The 15,477-nt window shown below is 39.9% G+C and overlaps 1 protein-coding gene across 7 annotated transcripts in view; it reads right to left on the bottom strand.

The window, feature by feature from the left end:
- Positions 1-14,696, bottom strand: part of OCIAD1 (OCIA domain containing 1) — a 30,426-nt gene extending 15,730 nt beyond the window's left edge. For 2 of the 7 annotated variants that reach the window (XM_054486868.2, XM_054486869.1), the window contains exons 1-4: positions 14,460-14,559; positions 12,843-12,905; positions 12,041-12,121; positions 2,870-2,923 (exon numbers count right to left, since the gene is read on the bottom strand). In XM_054486868.2, coding sequence (XP_054342843.1) covers positions 2,870-2,923; positions 12,041-12,121; positions 12,843-12,905; positions 14,460-14,523 — 262 coding nt within the window. In that variant the 5' untranslated portion in view covers positions 14,524-14,559. Of the gene's footprint in view, positions 1-2,869; positions 2,924-3,996; positions 5,250-12,040; positions 12,128-12,842; positions 12,906-14,079; positions 14,255-14,459 lie in introns of those variants that run through there. The other 5 variants (XM_054486863.2, XM_063663638.1, XM_054486866.2 and 2 more) reach the window with 5 other exon arrangements.
- Positions 14,697-15,477: the final 781 nt, after the last annotated feature.

Below are 15,477 nucleotides of genomic sequence, written 5' to 3'. Positions count from 1 at the left end.
ATGAATTTTTGTTGTTTAGTGCTATATAACAATGTATAGTACATATCAGACACTCAAAAAACATGAAACAGAGGAATCGCCTGAGGTAGGAGAAAAATCTTAGGAATATGCCATCATGGAAGCCAAGAGAATAGACTATTTCAAGAAAAACTGGTTAAAGTTATGTAACATTGGTCAAGAACAAAAACTGTCCATCATATTTAAGCAACAAACAGGTTGTTTTTGAAAAGTTTGTTTTTGAACTTTTGAAAAGTTCCAATAAATGGTAGAATATATGGATAGTCTCACACTGACTGCAATGGGTCAAACGAAGTAAAAAGTGAAGGGCTCATTCATGAAGTCTGGCTCTGGCTTCACATATGAGGCATTTGGGAGTAGCTGGAAAAACAAATGAGGGAGGATTTTTTTTCTTTTTAATGTTCTCAAGTTAGAGGAGACCTGAGCATGTTTAAATGGTTTTGGTAGATCAGGAAGAAACAGAGGGAACATCTAAGACCACGTGGAGTATGACACACTGTGGATGAAAGGGGATACAGGCAGCCCTCCATATGCACGCGTTCTGCAACCAACTGCGGATAGGAAATATTCAGGAAAAAAAAACTGCATCTATACTAAACATGTACAGACTTGTATCTTGCCATTATTCCCTAAACAATACAGTATAACAACTGTTTACATAGTGTTTACATAGTCTTAGGTATTATAAGTAATCTAGAGATGATTTAAAGTATACAGGCAGATATGCATGTAAACTGTAGTAGGCCATTTTATATCAGAGACTTAAGCTTTTGTGGATTTTGGTATCCTCTGGAGGGTCCTGGAACCAATCCACACAGACACAAAAGGACCACTCACAAAATGTTAGGGATTTTGATTAAATGCAAAGTGTCTTGGTGGATTCCGAATTCTTTTCTTAAAGTCTCTCTCAATTTTTACCTTTTTTTTTGAGACAGAGTCTCACTCTGTTGCCCAGGCTGGAGTGCAGTGGTGCCATCTCGGCTCACCGCAGCCTCCACCTCCTGGGTTCAAGCGATTCTCCTGCCTCAGCCTCCTGAGTAGCTGGGACTACAGGCACACACAACCATGCCCGGCTAATTTTTTTGTATTTTTAATAGAGATGGGGTTTCATCATGTTGGCCAGGATGGTCTCGATTTCCTAACCTTGTGATGCACCCGACTGGGCCTCCCAATATCACTTCTACCATACCCTCAAGTAGCCCAAAGTCTTCAACTGCACCTAAACCCAAAATCTCTAAAAAACTTTCCCCTCTTCATAACCTAATCCAAATTATAATTTCTCCTGGCTCTACTTCAGCTATTTAATGGAGTTTTCACTCCTCCCTGCATGATTTTGTCTCTTCAGTTCAGTCCTGATTGCCTCTCCCAATAGTCATGCCTATTTGTCTTGATCATCAGGTCCCTCCTTCCTGGTATGTTCTTTCTTCTCATTTAATCTAAATCCTGCCCATCCTTCAAAATCCACTTCTTTCAAGAAACTTTTCTTGATTACAACAGCCCTACAAAGATCTTTCTTCTTTAAACACCTACAACTCTTAGAGTCTCTACTATACAATTTAGTAGCTTATTAAGTATGTAATTAAATTTTCTATTTGCTTCAACGTATGTTCACATCCATTTGTTTCCTCCAGTGAACTACTAGCAGCTATTAAATTATTTTGTGTAACCTTCTGCATACCTAGCTCCAATCATTATTAAATGACACACTGGATTAAAATAGATAAAAGAAGCAGAACAATAATAAACACTGTAATTTCATCCCTGTGCCAGTTTTTCCTACAAAGAATGTAATTAAAGTGGGTTTTTTTTTTTGTTGTTGTTGTTGTTGTTGTTTCACAATACAGAACCAATCTCAGTCTATAAAACAGCTTAGTCTTAAGGACATATAAGTGCATACGTCTTGACTTGCTTCTATGTTTAAGATTTTTGTCATGGTACTGTATTGTAATGAAGTTCTTCAGAAGTTCCTTAAATAAATTTTTACCCAAAAAATCCTCTCATTTGCCTCCAAAACTACTTTTATCAACTAATTGTGTCAAAACTAAGTACCATACATCATATCCTAATGTGAAAAGGCTAAATCTTCCAATCATTAAGTCACATTGTTGAAGGAGCCAGTTAATTAAAACAGTAGGCCTCCAGGCCATCCTAAGGTCACCATCCTTTTCTGGGACACCTTCCCATTACCAGAGAGAGAGTTCATGAAGTAAAGGAAATAAGCAACTCTACTGCTTACTCCACTACATTTTAAATGCAGGACTCAAGACATTTAATACTCAATCTAAACTCAATTCCACTAGTGTACTATTTGAGCCAATAGACTTTAGGACAAAAAAGTCTCCTCGGTGGCTTGTTAAAAATAGATCACCTGCCAGACCCCTGAGATGCTAATTTTTTAAATAATGCTAACTCACCGCCACTCATCTGCCCCAGGTGATCAGACAAAGCTGGTTTAGAGAGCTACTGATCTTTAAATCATTATATAAGAATCACTTGGAGTTTGTTAAAACACAGACTCCTGGTCCCCATGGATGTGCATTCTAACAAGCTCCTAGGCAATAATGTTGCTATTGGCCCACCTAGACCAGGTTTGCCCTGCTAATACTGGTGTTTAGTTACTTTCTTGCTCTTGCAGGTTGTTAATGATGCTATTAGTGCAGGAGAAATTCTCAAGTAATGATATTTGAGCCAGTGGGTCCACAGAGATAAAACGTTTAAATTCATCAATGAATTTCTACATGGTGTTTAATATGATACATTGTTATCTTTACTTTTTCTAAAGATCTGGAAAATACCACAAAACAAACATGGTATCCAAAATGCTAAATAAATTCAAATTTTAAATATTTACCTTTACTAATTAATCCTTGAGTAATCAACATACTTGTTGCAGCCAAAGGCACAGCTATAGGAAGAAAAAGACCTTGTTAACATCAACAAAAGTAAAAGATTTTGTCTAAAGTTCATTAGATAAATGAATATCAGTAAAACCATCTAGGAATTATATTGCAAAACTAAGACCTTTAAAAAAGACTGTTCCATTTTTAAAAGCTGTACTGTATACATAGTGTAAAAATTAAAGGAGCATTTTAAATTTAAGAAAACATCACAAAATATTAAACAATATAATTCATGAACTATCTAGGCTTAGGTTCCAAATAGCCAGCTGTTCATCAACAGCATCAACTAAGACAACACAGTAAAAGTGACTCAAAATTACTTCTGAAGTAAGAGCAGGGGAAAAAGTTAATGAGGGAGAGGTAAGAAACAAGTTACAAATAAGAACCACTACTGAGTAATGACTAAATTCTGTGCATCATGCTAAGTGCCTTATGTGCATTATCTCATTTATTATACTTTTTATCATATTTCTATAAGGTAGATAGTGTTATTACCACCCTTTTAAAGATAAGGAAACTGAAGCTTAGAGATGTTAAGTAATTTGCTCAAGGCCAAACAACTAGTTGAATGGTTGGTTACAGATTCTAATAAAATCTGTCTGATACCAGATTTCAAGCTTTTAAGCTCGGTATTATACTGTCTAAACCAAAATACAAAATATATTTGACCGTAATCATATGGTGGCTGGGGCAAAAATTAAAAAGCACATATTTTAAACACTAATGTTCTTTCTTCTAAACTAGTGAACTCCTTAAACTATATGAAAATATTACATCTATATATACATGCCTAAAACCGAGAGTGAAAAATCCAAAACTCAATCTCAAAGGGGGTTATAACTTAAAAACAGCTATGAATCACAGTTCTTTACACCAGCACCATCTAACAGAATTTTTTATGATAATGGAAGTTGGTCTTTGAGTGACCAACCCTGTGATCAATTTGGTCTTGGCACTTGACCGGTAAACAGTTCCCCCCACTGATAAGCGTAATTGGCTGACTGTGCCCAAACTGTCTGTACAAATACAGTTCATGCCAAACACCTGCTTTCATTCTAGGAGTCTGGAATTTTGGTACCTGTTAGGCAGAGAGTGAATAAGTGACCAGCCTGTGGGCACTGAGTCTCCAATGAGTTCCCCTGGTAAGATAAAACTTCATACATTGTTAGACTAGCTGTTGGAGAAATTTACACTCCCTGGGAAGAGAACTCTTGGGACCTGGTTTCCACTGGACTTCACCCCATGCTCCCTTTCCTTTTATGATTTTGCTTTATATCCTTTCACTGCAAGTTATTTTAAAGTTAAATCGCTACATGTGGCTACTGGCTGCCACACTGGACAGTGCTGTTCCAGACCTGAGGTTGGCAAACACGTTCTATGAAGAGCCAGATGGTAAATATTTTGGGTTTTGTGGGCCAATCTCTGTCCCAGTTACTTAATTGCCGTTTTAAAGCAAAAGCACCGAAAGACAATCCAAAAACACATGAACATAGCTGTGTTCCAACAAAACTTTATTTTTAGATGCAAAAATATGAATTTCATGTAATTTCACACGTAATGAAATATTCTTTTCCTTTGATTTCTTAACCATTTTATCTTATTTTATTTTTTTAGACAGGGTCTCACTCTATCACCAGGGCTGGAATGCAGTGGTACAATCTCATCTCACTGCAGCCTCAACCTGCCAGCTCAGATGATCCTCCTGCTTCAGCCTCCCAGGTTGCTGGGACTACAGGCATGCACCGCCACGCCCGGCTAATTTTTTGTCTTTTTTCTTGTTTGTTTTTTTTTGTAGAGATGAGGTTTCGCCATGTTGCCCAGGCTGGTCTCGATCTCCTGGGTTCAAGTAATCAGCCCACCTCGGTCTCCCAAAGTGCTGGGATTACAGGCATGAGCCACTGCACCCAGCCTCTTAACTATTTAAAAATGTAAAAACAATTATTAGCTCATGCATACAAAAACAGATTTGGTCCATGGGCTAGTTTGTTCAACTCTGGTCTAAACCATATATGGACAATTCAAGAACCAAAGTAATTAAGACATTTGAATTATTAGAGATTTCATGATTAAAATCCATCACTTTGGAATAGGGCATTAACTTTGCCATCAGACACAAACTGCACAAATGCTAAGGTCTGAATTCATGCTATCCTACTTACTAACAGATTTTACCTTTGCTGGAAATATGGTTTCTTTAATGTTGGCTGGTTAGAATGCCTTCATGTATTATCATTTAAGGTTTTGCAAAGGACAAATCCCTTTTAATTACAGCACCAGTACAATTTGCAATCATTTTTCTCCAGCTTGACTCAAGGATTGCAACATGAAGCACTGAAGAATCATATAAGAATAAAAGGCAATGAGTTAGTTGGCCATTTCTACAATGGATAATGCTTTCCCCATTTAATGCAGAGTAATAGTCTGTTCGAGGAGATTCTAGTACTAGTTCTGCCATTCACCACAATGTCTTTGCATAGCTTCTTCTCATGCTATAAAGGAATAACAGATTAGACCTAAGGTCTCATTCCAACTCAGGTATTCTACTTTATGTCACAGAAAAAGACAATGGTAAGACTGAAAGAGGCTTCAGAGATTATCTAGTCCTCATTCCAATCTGAGTACATTGACATCCAGAAAAGACAAGTCATTTGCTCAAAGCAACACAGCTGGTTAGTTTGTGGTAATGCTGAGATCAGAACCAAAGTCTCCTGACTCCCTAGTCAGTGGCCTTTTCCACTACAGTATGTAATATCTATTTTGTTAAATAATCTGTTTCTATAGGCAAATCAGTAATACTGCTGACCACAACCTAGTGCACATTATTACCACAGTCCCAAACTATATTCAATATATACAAGAATCCCTACAATTCTTTGAACTCTTCTCCCCTCACAGTAACAAAAAGCTACTCTATATTCCTAACTGTAGTCAATAAAAATTTTTATTTCATTAATCACAATAACACTAATAGCTATTTAATAAAGATAGCCAACACTTAATTAAATTGCATTAATCCCTATAATAATTTCATGAGCTAGGCAGTTATCCTCATTTTATAGATAAGGAAACTATAGCACAGACCTCAGGAACTTGTCCAAAATCTCACAGCTACTGTGTGTGGAACTGGGATTTGAATCCAGCCAATCAGGCCTCAGAGTCCATACTCTTTTTTTTTTTTTTGAGATGAAGTCTCGCTTTGTCACCCAGGCTGCAGTGCAATGTCACAATCTTGGCTCAATGCAACCTCTGCCTCCCGAGTTCAAGCCATTCTCCTGCCTCAGCCTCCCAAGAAGCTGGGACTACAGGCATGTGCTACCACACCTGGCTAATTTTTGTATTTTTAGTAGAGACAGGGTTTCACCATGTTAGCCAGGCTGGTCTTGAACTCCTGACCTCAAGTGATCCGCCGACCTCGGCCTCTCAAAATGCTGGGATTACAGGTGTGAGCCACCATGCCTGGCCCATACTCTTATCACTCTTATACTGTATCATTTGAAAACTAGTAGTACACATATATGAAATATTATTCATAGACTCCAGCTGAAACAAATATGAATTGATACATCTTTTTAGTAATTCTGGAGGTTGAGCACTATTTTAACATGAATATGCAATAAACTGACCCTATATGCACAGGGTCTTCACTGGCTGTGTGTTTGGGCACAGACATAGTGATTTTAGGTCAGTGCATAGGGTCACGATTTTAAGCACCTAGAAATAAGATGCCTTCATAGTTATATTTCAGATTAATGGAATGTAGGTCAGTATAGAAACAAAGTTATCTTAAGGAAAGAGAATGGTCCCTAGATCAACAAGTCTAATTTTAAAACAGGATAAGTATATTTAACAGACCTAAAAAATGTATAAAAAATTACCTTAGTAAGTGCTTTTTTATAAATTCGTAAATGCTTTTATCACCTTTTTCTAATCAAGTCACAAGGTGATACTCTCCAAAGTAACACAGATGCCATTATTTGTTTACATAAATGTCACATACAGCATAGACTATCTAATTCGAAAGTACAAATGTTAAAGTACAAAATTTCCTATGTATGATTATCATCCTTCTGATAATTATACGTTGAACTTCCTATCATCTGGTTACAACCAAGCTTCTACATTTCAATGTTTGATGCTATAATATGCAACACCTTGGTTATCTGTTTTAAGAGTCAAATGCCACCTATTAATACAGTAATTTTTTGGCTGCTGTAATTTCTCAGTAATGTAGATATGGTATAAAATTAACAAGCTGTCTTTCAGCCTGTCCTTATTACATACTTTTTGTCTTTTTTTTTTGAGATGGAGTCTCGCTCTGTCGCCCAGGCTGGAGTGCAGTGGCACGATCTTGGCTCGCTGCAACCTCTGCCTCCCGGGTTCAAGCGATTCTCCTGTCTCAGCTTCCCGAGTAGCTGGAATTACAGGCGCCTGCCACCATGTCCAGCCAATTTTTGTATTTTTAGTAGAGACGGGGTTTCACCATATAGGTCAGGCTGGTCTCAAACTCCTGACCTCAGGTGATCTGCCCGCCTCAGCCTCCCAAAGTGCTGGGATTACAGGTGTGAGCCACGAAGCCCAGCCGCTTTTTGTCTTTTCAACCTGTGATTTATCTGTTTTGATGCACAGAAATCACTTAGCTTTGTACTGTTCATATACCACATGTCCCACTATTAAGAGTCTGGTATACATGGGCATCCTGACACTGTTCACTACCCTTTAATGTACTTTTGGCATAACCCTGTCACAGCTATTTAGAATGTTAAACACCTGCAACAGCATACGTTTATCAGCCAGAAATAAATCTGGACACCTTAGCATCTATTTAACCGTTAGCCCAACACTACAATGATCCCAAATCCCCTCTATCACACTTGTCTTTTTCTTAATCCTGTGTCATCAAGACTTGAAAATAGATCATTTTATCCTATCTACTCTATATAATCTTCAAAGATTTAAAAAAAAAAAAAAAAAAAAACTGTTGCTAGAGTATACAGCCAAGTTCTCTAAGAAATTCTTCCCATTCTGGCCCGGCAGTGTGGCTCATGCTTGTAATCCCAGAACTTTGTGAGGCCGAGGTGGGCAGATCACAAGGTCAGGAGCTTGAGACCAGCCTGGCCAACATGGTGAAACCCCTTCTCTACTAAAAATACAAAAATTAGCTGAGCATGGTGGCAGGCGCCTATACGCCCAGCTACTCGGGAAGCTGAGGCAGGAGAATTGCTTGAACCCAGGAGGCAGGGGTTGCAGTGAGCCAAGACTGTGCCATTGCATTCCAGCCTGGACAACAAGAGTGAAACCCAGTCACAAAAAAAAGAAAACCGAAAAAAGAAAAACAACAACAAAAAAACAGTGGCTCACGTCTGTAATCCCAGCACTTTGGGAGGCCGAGGCAGGTGGATCACGAGGTCCGGAGATGGAGACCATCCTGGTTAACACAGTGAAACCCCATCTCTAGTAAAAATACAAAAAAAATTAGCCGGGCGTGGTGGCAGGCGCCTGTAATCCCAGCTACTCGGGAGGCTGAGGCAGGAGAATGGTATGAACCCAGGAGGCGGAGCTTGCAGTGAGCCAAGATTGCACCACCGTACTCCAGCCTGGGCGATAGAGCGAGACTCCGTCTCAAAAAAAAAGAAAGAAATTATTCCCATTCTCATGAGCCATGAAAATTTTATAGAAGTCCTTACTTTATGATGACTATGCATCTAAAACAATTATTCTCAACTCGTTCCAGTTATTCTGCTTCCAGTTGAGAATAACTGTTTTAGATGCATAGTCACCATAAATTTAAAATGGACATCATCACCTAATTCTTATTCAGGTTCTTTCTAGCTTGAAATACCTGCAAGTCTCTGAATATTGGTGGATAAAATGACAAAGATTCTATCAGAGCTCCTATATCTTCCTAACTGCTCTTGGTCTTTGTTGATTCTTTCACTATCACTTGTTCCTTTATCCATGGGTACTATCCAAACTTTATCCTTTATTCTATCAATCCTAAGTATTAATCACAGGGCAGAAACTATTATCAGTTTTATGCTTTTATCTCTACACTTAATTTATAGGTGAATTCACCAACACAACTCCACAATAAACTAATTTTTAATGTATACTTTTGTTTCTATCTCTAGTTGCTTAGAAATCTTCCACAATCGAATGTTGCACTATGAACTCAAAATGTCTGAACTAACCTCATCTTCAAACAAGAACTCCTTCTAACTGAACCTTTTATTCAGAGGTATCATTGAGTCTCCTAAGCTGGTTATCTTAAAGCTATTACCTCCCTCTTACCATTCCTCCATTCCCCCTTAGTCGAACTTTTAAAAAAATCCTTTTGTCCTTTAAAAAGTCTTTCGTTGCCAGCTCATCTTTTCCAGTCCAAATGACACAATAATCAACTATATCTCATAGATGACTACATATATATGCCTAAGTTACTGCCAAAAGCTCAAAACAGATTTTACCAAGTACGACTTCTCACCCTTCTACCCATCTTGCACACTGTTAACTAACCTTCCTTAAAAAAACCTTACATATCACCCCCCTCTGCTCAAGAACCTAAACGATATAATGGATCAAATCTTTAACTCATTACTATGTTTTATGTTCTATCCTCAATGAAAGACCTCTGTTCCAATCAATTCAGGCTCATGGCTCTAGCAGAGATGAAGTTATTGCAAACTCTGCCTTTGTTCACTACTCCTTTCATCCAAATGCTACTCCACCTTTCCTCTTCACTTATCTACTTATTAACTATTAATTTTGTTGTTGTTGTTGTTGGGGGGTTAGGGACAGGGTCTCACTATGTTGCCAAGGCTGGTCTCAAACTCCTGGTCTCAGGCGATCCTCCTGCCTCAGCCACCCAACGTGCTGGGGCCAGGTTCAGTGGCTCATGCTTGAAATTCCACCATTTGGGGAGGCCAAGGCAGGCAGATCGCTTGAACTCAGGGGTTCAAGATTAGCCTGGGCAACATGGCAAAACCTAGTATCTACAAAAATAAAAAACAAAACAAAACCAAGGTGCTGGGATTACAGGTGTGAGCCACCATACCTGGCCTATAGTACTATTATAAAGTTGTTAAAGTATTGTTTGCTTAACAAATAAAGGTCTCTTTCCAACTCAGGTGTTCTACCTTATGTTACAGAAACACACAACTGTAAAATTGAAAGAGGCTTCAGTTTTTACCAAATTGAAATTTGGTAAAATTTCGAGAAAATTTTGAGTTTTAAAATTTCAAAAGTTATTCAAATTTTTCAATTTCAGTAAGTCAATTCTAATTAATTTATCTCTTTAAAAAGTCTTCTGCAATTACACACTTAATCTCTAAGTGTTTCATGTATTAGCTTTGTCTCACCACATATAAAACTACTTCAGGGCCAGGTGCGGTGGCTCACACCTGTAATCCCAGCACTTTCGGAGGCCAAGGCAGGTGAATCAACTGAGGTCAGGAGTTCGAGATCAGCCTGGCCAACATAGTGAAACCCGGTCTCTACTGAAAATACAAAAATTAGCCGGGCATGGTGGCGCACGCCTGTAGTCCCAGGTACTCAGGACGCTGTGGCGGGAGAATCACTTGAACCCGGGAGAAGGATGTTGACGTGAGCAGAAATCACACCACTGTACTCCAGCCTGGGGAAGAGAGTGAGACTCCGTCTCAAAAACAAAAACAAACAAACAAAAAAATAAAACTAATTCAGGGCAAAGTCTGTCTTTCATAAAACTTATCTTCCCAACAGGTACCTTGCACATTTTAAGCATACATATCAGGCTGACTGATGAAAACATACATCCTCCTTATGGCTTAAGTTGCCCTTTTTTTCTTTTCTTTGAGACAGGGTTTGGCTCTGTCACCCAGGCTGGAATGCAGTGATGTGATCATAGCTTACTGCAGCAGCCTCTATCTACCCAGCTCAAGGGATCCTCCTGCCTCAGGCTCAGCCTCCCAAATGGTTGCGATTACAGCTACGTATCACCACACCCAGCTAATTTCTTTCATTTTTGATAGAGACAAGGCCCCTCTATGTTGCCCACGCTGGTCTTGAACTTCTGGGCTCAAGCAATCCTCCTGCCTCAGCCTCCCAAAGTGCTGCAATTATAGCCATGAGGCACTGTGCCAAGTTGCCTTTTTTTAAAAAAAATTTGCCGGGCGCGGTGGCTTATGCCTATAATCCCAGCACTTTGGGAGGCCAAGGCAGATCACCTAAGGTCAGGAGTTCCAAGACCAGCCTGGCCAGCATGGTGAAATCCCGCCTCTACTAGAAATCTAAAAATTTGCTGGGCGTGGTTGCACATGCTTGTAATCCCAGCTACTCGGGAGGCTGAGGCAGGAGAATCGCTTGAACCCAGGAGGCAGAAGTTGCAGTGAGCCGAGATCACGCCATTGTACTCCAGCCTGGGAGACAAGAGCGAAGCTCCATCTCAAAAAAACAAAAACAAAAACAAAAAAAAATTCATCCTCCTTTTTACCTGAAAGGACTACAGTTTCCAAGTAAAGCAATACCAATTCTTCGTTCAATAGTGAGTATATTGTGCATACTGCTTCCAACAATCTCTGTATTTAAAAAATAAAATCTTGATATATATATATACACAAATATATATATTTCTCTAGTCAGAAATCAAGAGCTGGTAGTATAACATTTCACAATGATAAAATGGGAACTAACCTGTTATTCTATAATGGTTAAAAGCATTAAGAGTAAAATCTGTTTCAGACAGACCTGGTTTCAACTCCAAACATCGTAATTTATCACCTGTGTAACACTAAGTGTTGCCATTTAACATCTCTAAACCTCAATTCCTTCACCTGTAAAGTGAGGGTAATAATAGTTATCAACCTTATTGGGTTGTTTTTATATAATCTATGTACATACAGTAAATGCTAACTATTACTATTATCAACAAAATTATCTCATGGTTTTATTAAAAAAAAATCTGGAAATAATTACTTTAAAATGTGTGCAATTCCTTTATTTCCTTAATCTCTTTTAACAACAACCACATTATGCAAAAAGTTTGCCAATTTGGTCTATATGGAGTTATTATAATTTCAGGTTCAAATTCAGGTCAAAATTTCAGGTACAAATTTTGGATCAAATTATATCAATTAGAAAATTGAACTCACATCTGAACCAGAAGCTTTCATCATTGCATTCTGCGAAGACTCTCCTTTCTTCCTCTGTTGGAATGTAATCAGGCCCTATGTCTTTTTACCAGGGAAAATCAGAAAACATTAAATTATCCATAATAAAACTAAGTCTGAAAAATTATCTTAGCCTAAATATTAACAAGAGGCACCCATTTTTTAAACTCAAATAATAAAACAACTGGCTTATGCACTTTTTTTTTTTTTTTTTTGAGACAGTGTTTCACTCTTGTTGCCCAGGCTGGAGTGCAATGGCGCGATCTCGGCTCACTGCAACCTCCACCTCCCAGGTTCAAGCGATTCTCCTGCCTCAGCCTTCCGAGTAGCTGGGATTACAGGCACCCATCACCACACCAGGCTAATTTTTTGTATTTTAGTAGATACGGGGTTTCACCATGTTAGCCAGGCTAGTCTCGAACTCCTGACCTCAGGTGATCCACCCACCTCAGCCTCCCAAAGTGCTGGGATTACAGGCATGAGCCACCAGGCCAGGCCACTTATATACTTTTAACAAACTTTGACTTCAAATAGAATTAATGCTACTATCTGCTAGTCAGGACTGGCTACCTAATGTGCTGGGCCCAGTGCAAAATAAAAACGTGGGACTGCTTGTCCAAATGATTATGAATTTCAAGATAACAAGACTAGAACATGAAACCAAGTATGGGGCGCTGTCTGCACATGCCCATGAAGCCAGCCCAGCTGCCACTGTTACTCAAGGCAGTGAAATTTCCTTTACATAGGAAGTGCTTCTAAGTATAAATACTTAATAGATAGTTACGGGGAATTGGTCTTGGAACCTCTGCATTCGGCTCTCGAAAATCAGCCCTCCCATTCATTTTTCCTGTATCAAAAACATTACATATTAAGTATTAGAAACTATCACTAGATAGGTCAAAGTAAATCAAGACGTATGATATAGTAAAACTACTAGTCTACACAGCAATCAATCAACAAATATTTACTAAACACTACTGTATCTTAAGTACCTCACATATAAATAGCTAGATGAAAAAGTAACAGACCTACTGATTAATTTGGAACTCACTATTCAGGTTAAGTCCCTTAATTGAAAAAGCATATGCGTTTTATAAGTTGATAATTTTTTTTACTATCAAGATATCAATAAAATAACAGACGTATTTTTTCCTCCTGAAAGTGGGTTCTTTCACATCCTATGTTTTGGTCGTTTCTCGAATCTATGCCCAATGATTAGGATAATTCCCCAAAATAGAAGAGAAAAAAAATTTCGTCATTTCTGAGCTTCCATATTAAAAAATGAAATAATCATCAGAAACATTCAACCTCTCCCACAAAGGAGCACTCCAAAATTATGGAATAACAAAGACGTCATATCCTTCTCCCTGTGATGTAAAACTAACAGCGAATTCTGTATCTCCAAATTTCCTTCCTCCCCAAGAATATAAGAAAAAAATGCATAAAATTCCAAGAATATACATTTTTTTATTTGGTTCTTTTTTTAAAAACTCATATATTGGGACTCAGACCAACAGATCAAGTAACTATTTTACAGAATGTTTACGTGGGATCATGATTATTCCCATTTTAAAAACAATTTGCATGGAAACAGGAAATGGCATACACAGTGAGGATAGCAACTGAGCCCTTCCATAATTCATTCAGTCAATAAGCCATGCGGGCCTACTACATGCCAACCCCTTAATTAGAGAAAAGGGTCAGCTGAATTCATGGACGGATGCAGTCTGCTGAATAAACTACTTTTACCCTACAACCCTATGAGAAAAAATGAAACCCTCTTATTCCTATAACAGCATCCTTCCTAGAAACACCAGTAAGACTGTCAGGGCTGACACGGCGCTTGAGACAATACCATTTTAAGTTCTTTACACAAAAGAACGCTGGATTAAAGCCTAAGCGGCCTACAACAGCTGATTCCCGCACTCCATCTTCCACCCAGTGTCCGTCTCCCACCTGCCCTTACAGACTGAGCAACAACCCCACACGCATCTATGACCACGAACTTCCCCAGCTCACACCCCCAGAAGCACTCCGTCGCCTCCCGCAGTCACCGGCACTCAGGTGGCCCAGACCCGAGCGCGATCTGTCCACCCTCACAGGCAGGAAAATGGCGGAAGGTGCGAAAGTCGTGGATGGCCGCGAAGGTGGTGAGGGGATACGCGGAGGGCAACAACGGGGCTGTCTGCGTCACCTCACCCACCTCCCGACGACAGCAGCAGGCGACGGCAAGGAAAACGAAGCGATCAGGGGCAGAAGGCCCGGAGGGTGGACTCGAGAGGGGGCAGGGAGGGAGAAAAGTGAAAGGTACGGCGGGGAGGGGGAGGGGGAGAACAGCCGCAAGAAGTCACCCAGACAGGGGGCTCAAAATGACCGCGACCCGGAGGCACAGTATACTTACGGCAGGAAATGACGTCAGACCTCACTGCGGGATCTGAGATCCAGCAGTCTAGGAACAGACGCATGCGTATACTCGTCCCTCCGCCCTTCTCTTTCAGGCAGCTGCGGCCACGAGCCGCACTGCGACTGCGCAGGCGACAGCGGCGGACCAAGAACCCTGCCCCGCTCCTTCCCTGGATGGCGGGGACGGGGGTTGGGGGTAGGTTTGACTTTGGACTGTTGTGACGCAGCTCTCCGGTCTTCTCGTGGCGGCTGGCGGGAACGTTCCGGAACCCTCTATTGTCCCTCTTTTGAGAGTGACTTTATAAATTATCTCTTTTATGAGATAATTTCATTCTTTGAGCCTGTAGGCTAAGTAGTAGAAAGTAATTTTTAAGCATGCATACCTGGTTATTTGTCACACCCTCTTGATCCAAGTTTCCAACGAGTTCTAAAACCTCTGGCAGGGTACCCTGATGTCTCTGAGGCTACGGTTTTTCTCACCTGAAAAGTGGAGTTACATATAGGGTTGTTAGAATTAAAACAACACATCAGTGTCTATTAATGAGGGGGCTCATGACTTCTGCTCATCAGACATGGTGCTGCCACACCCAGCCAATCACCGTTTACTCATTGTCATTGTCATACATTCTTTCAAGTATTTATTACTGCCAGGTACTGGAAGTTATTAGTGACTAAACAGTGGGCAAATCCCAGTCCTACTCATTTGTCCACCCCTCAAAGCCTCTCAGGTTTCTCATGTCTTTCTGAGCCCCTTTGCCATTTTATCATTTAACATTTACTCTCCCGAAGACATACTTAAGGGAGACAGTCACGTAAAACGAATCCAACGCTGTGTTTCCTTCCTTGGAGTCTCTTGATAGCTCCAGTCATGCACCGAATATAAGGCCCATCATGGCCTGGCGCCTGTGCCTTTTGAGCGTCACTTTGTTCTATTTCAATGTTCACTAACAGGAAACAGCCTGGAGGTCTTTGCCCTCAGTGTTCTCTGTGCACTGTTCCCCCAGCACAACTCTACT

Source organism: Pongo pygmaeus, chromosome 3 (assembly GCF_028885625.2).
Source record: "Pongo pygmaeus isolate AG05252 chromosome 3, NHGRI_mPonPyg2-v2.0_pri, whole genome shotgun sequence".
Taxonomy (NCBI): domain Eukaryota; kingdom Metazoa; phylum Chordata; class Mammalia; order Primates; family Hominidae; genus Pongo; species Pongo pygmaeus.
Note: the sequence above shows the minus strand (reverse complement) of the source record. Positions and strands in the feature narration are given on the sequence as shown.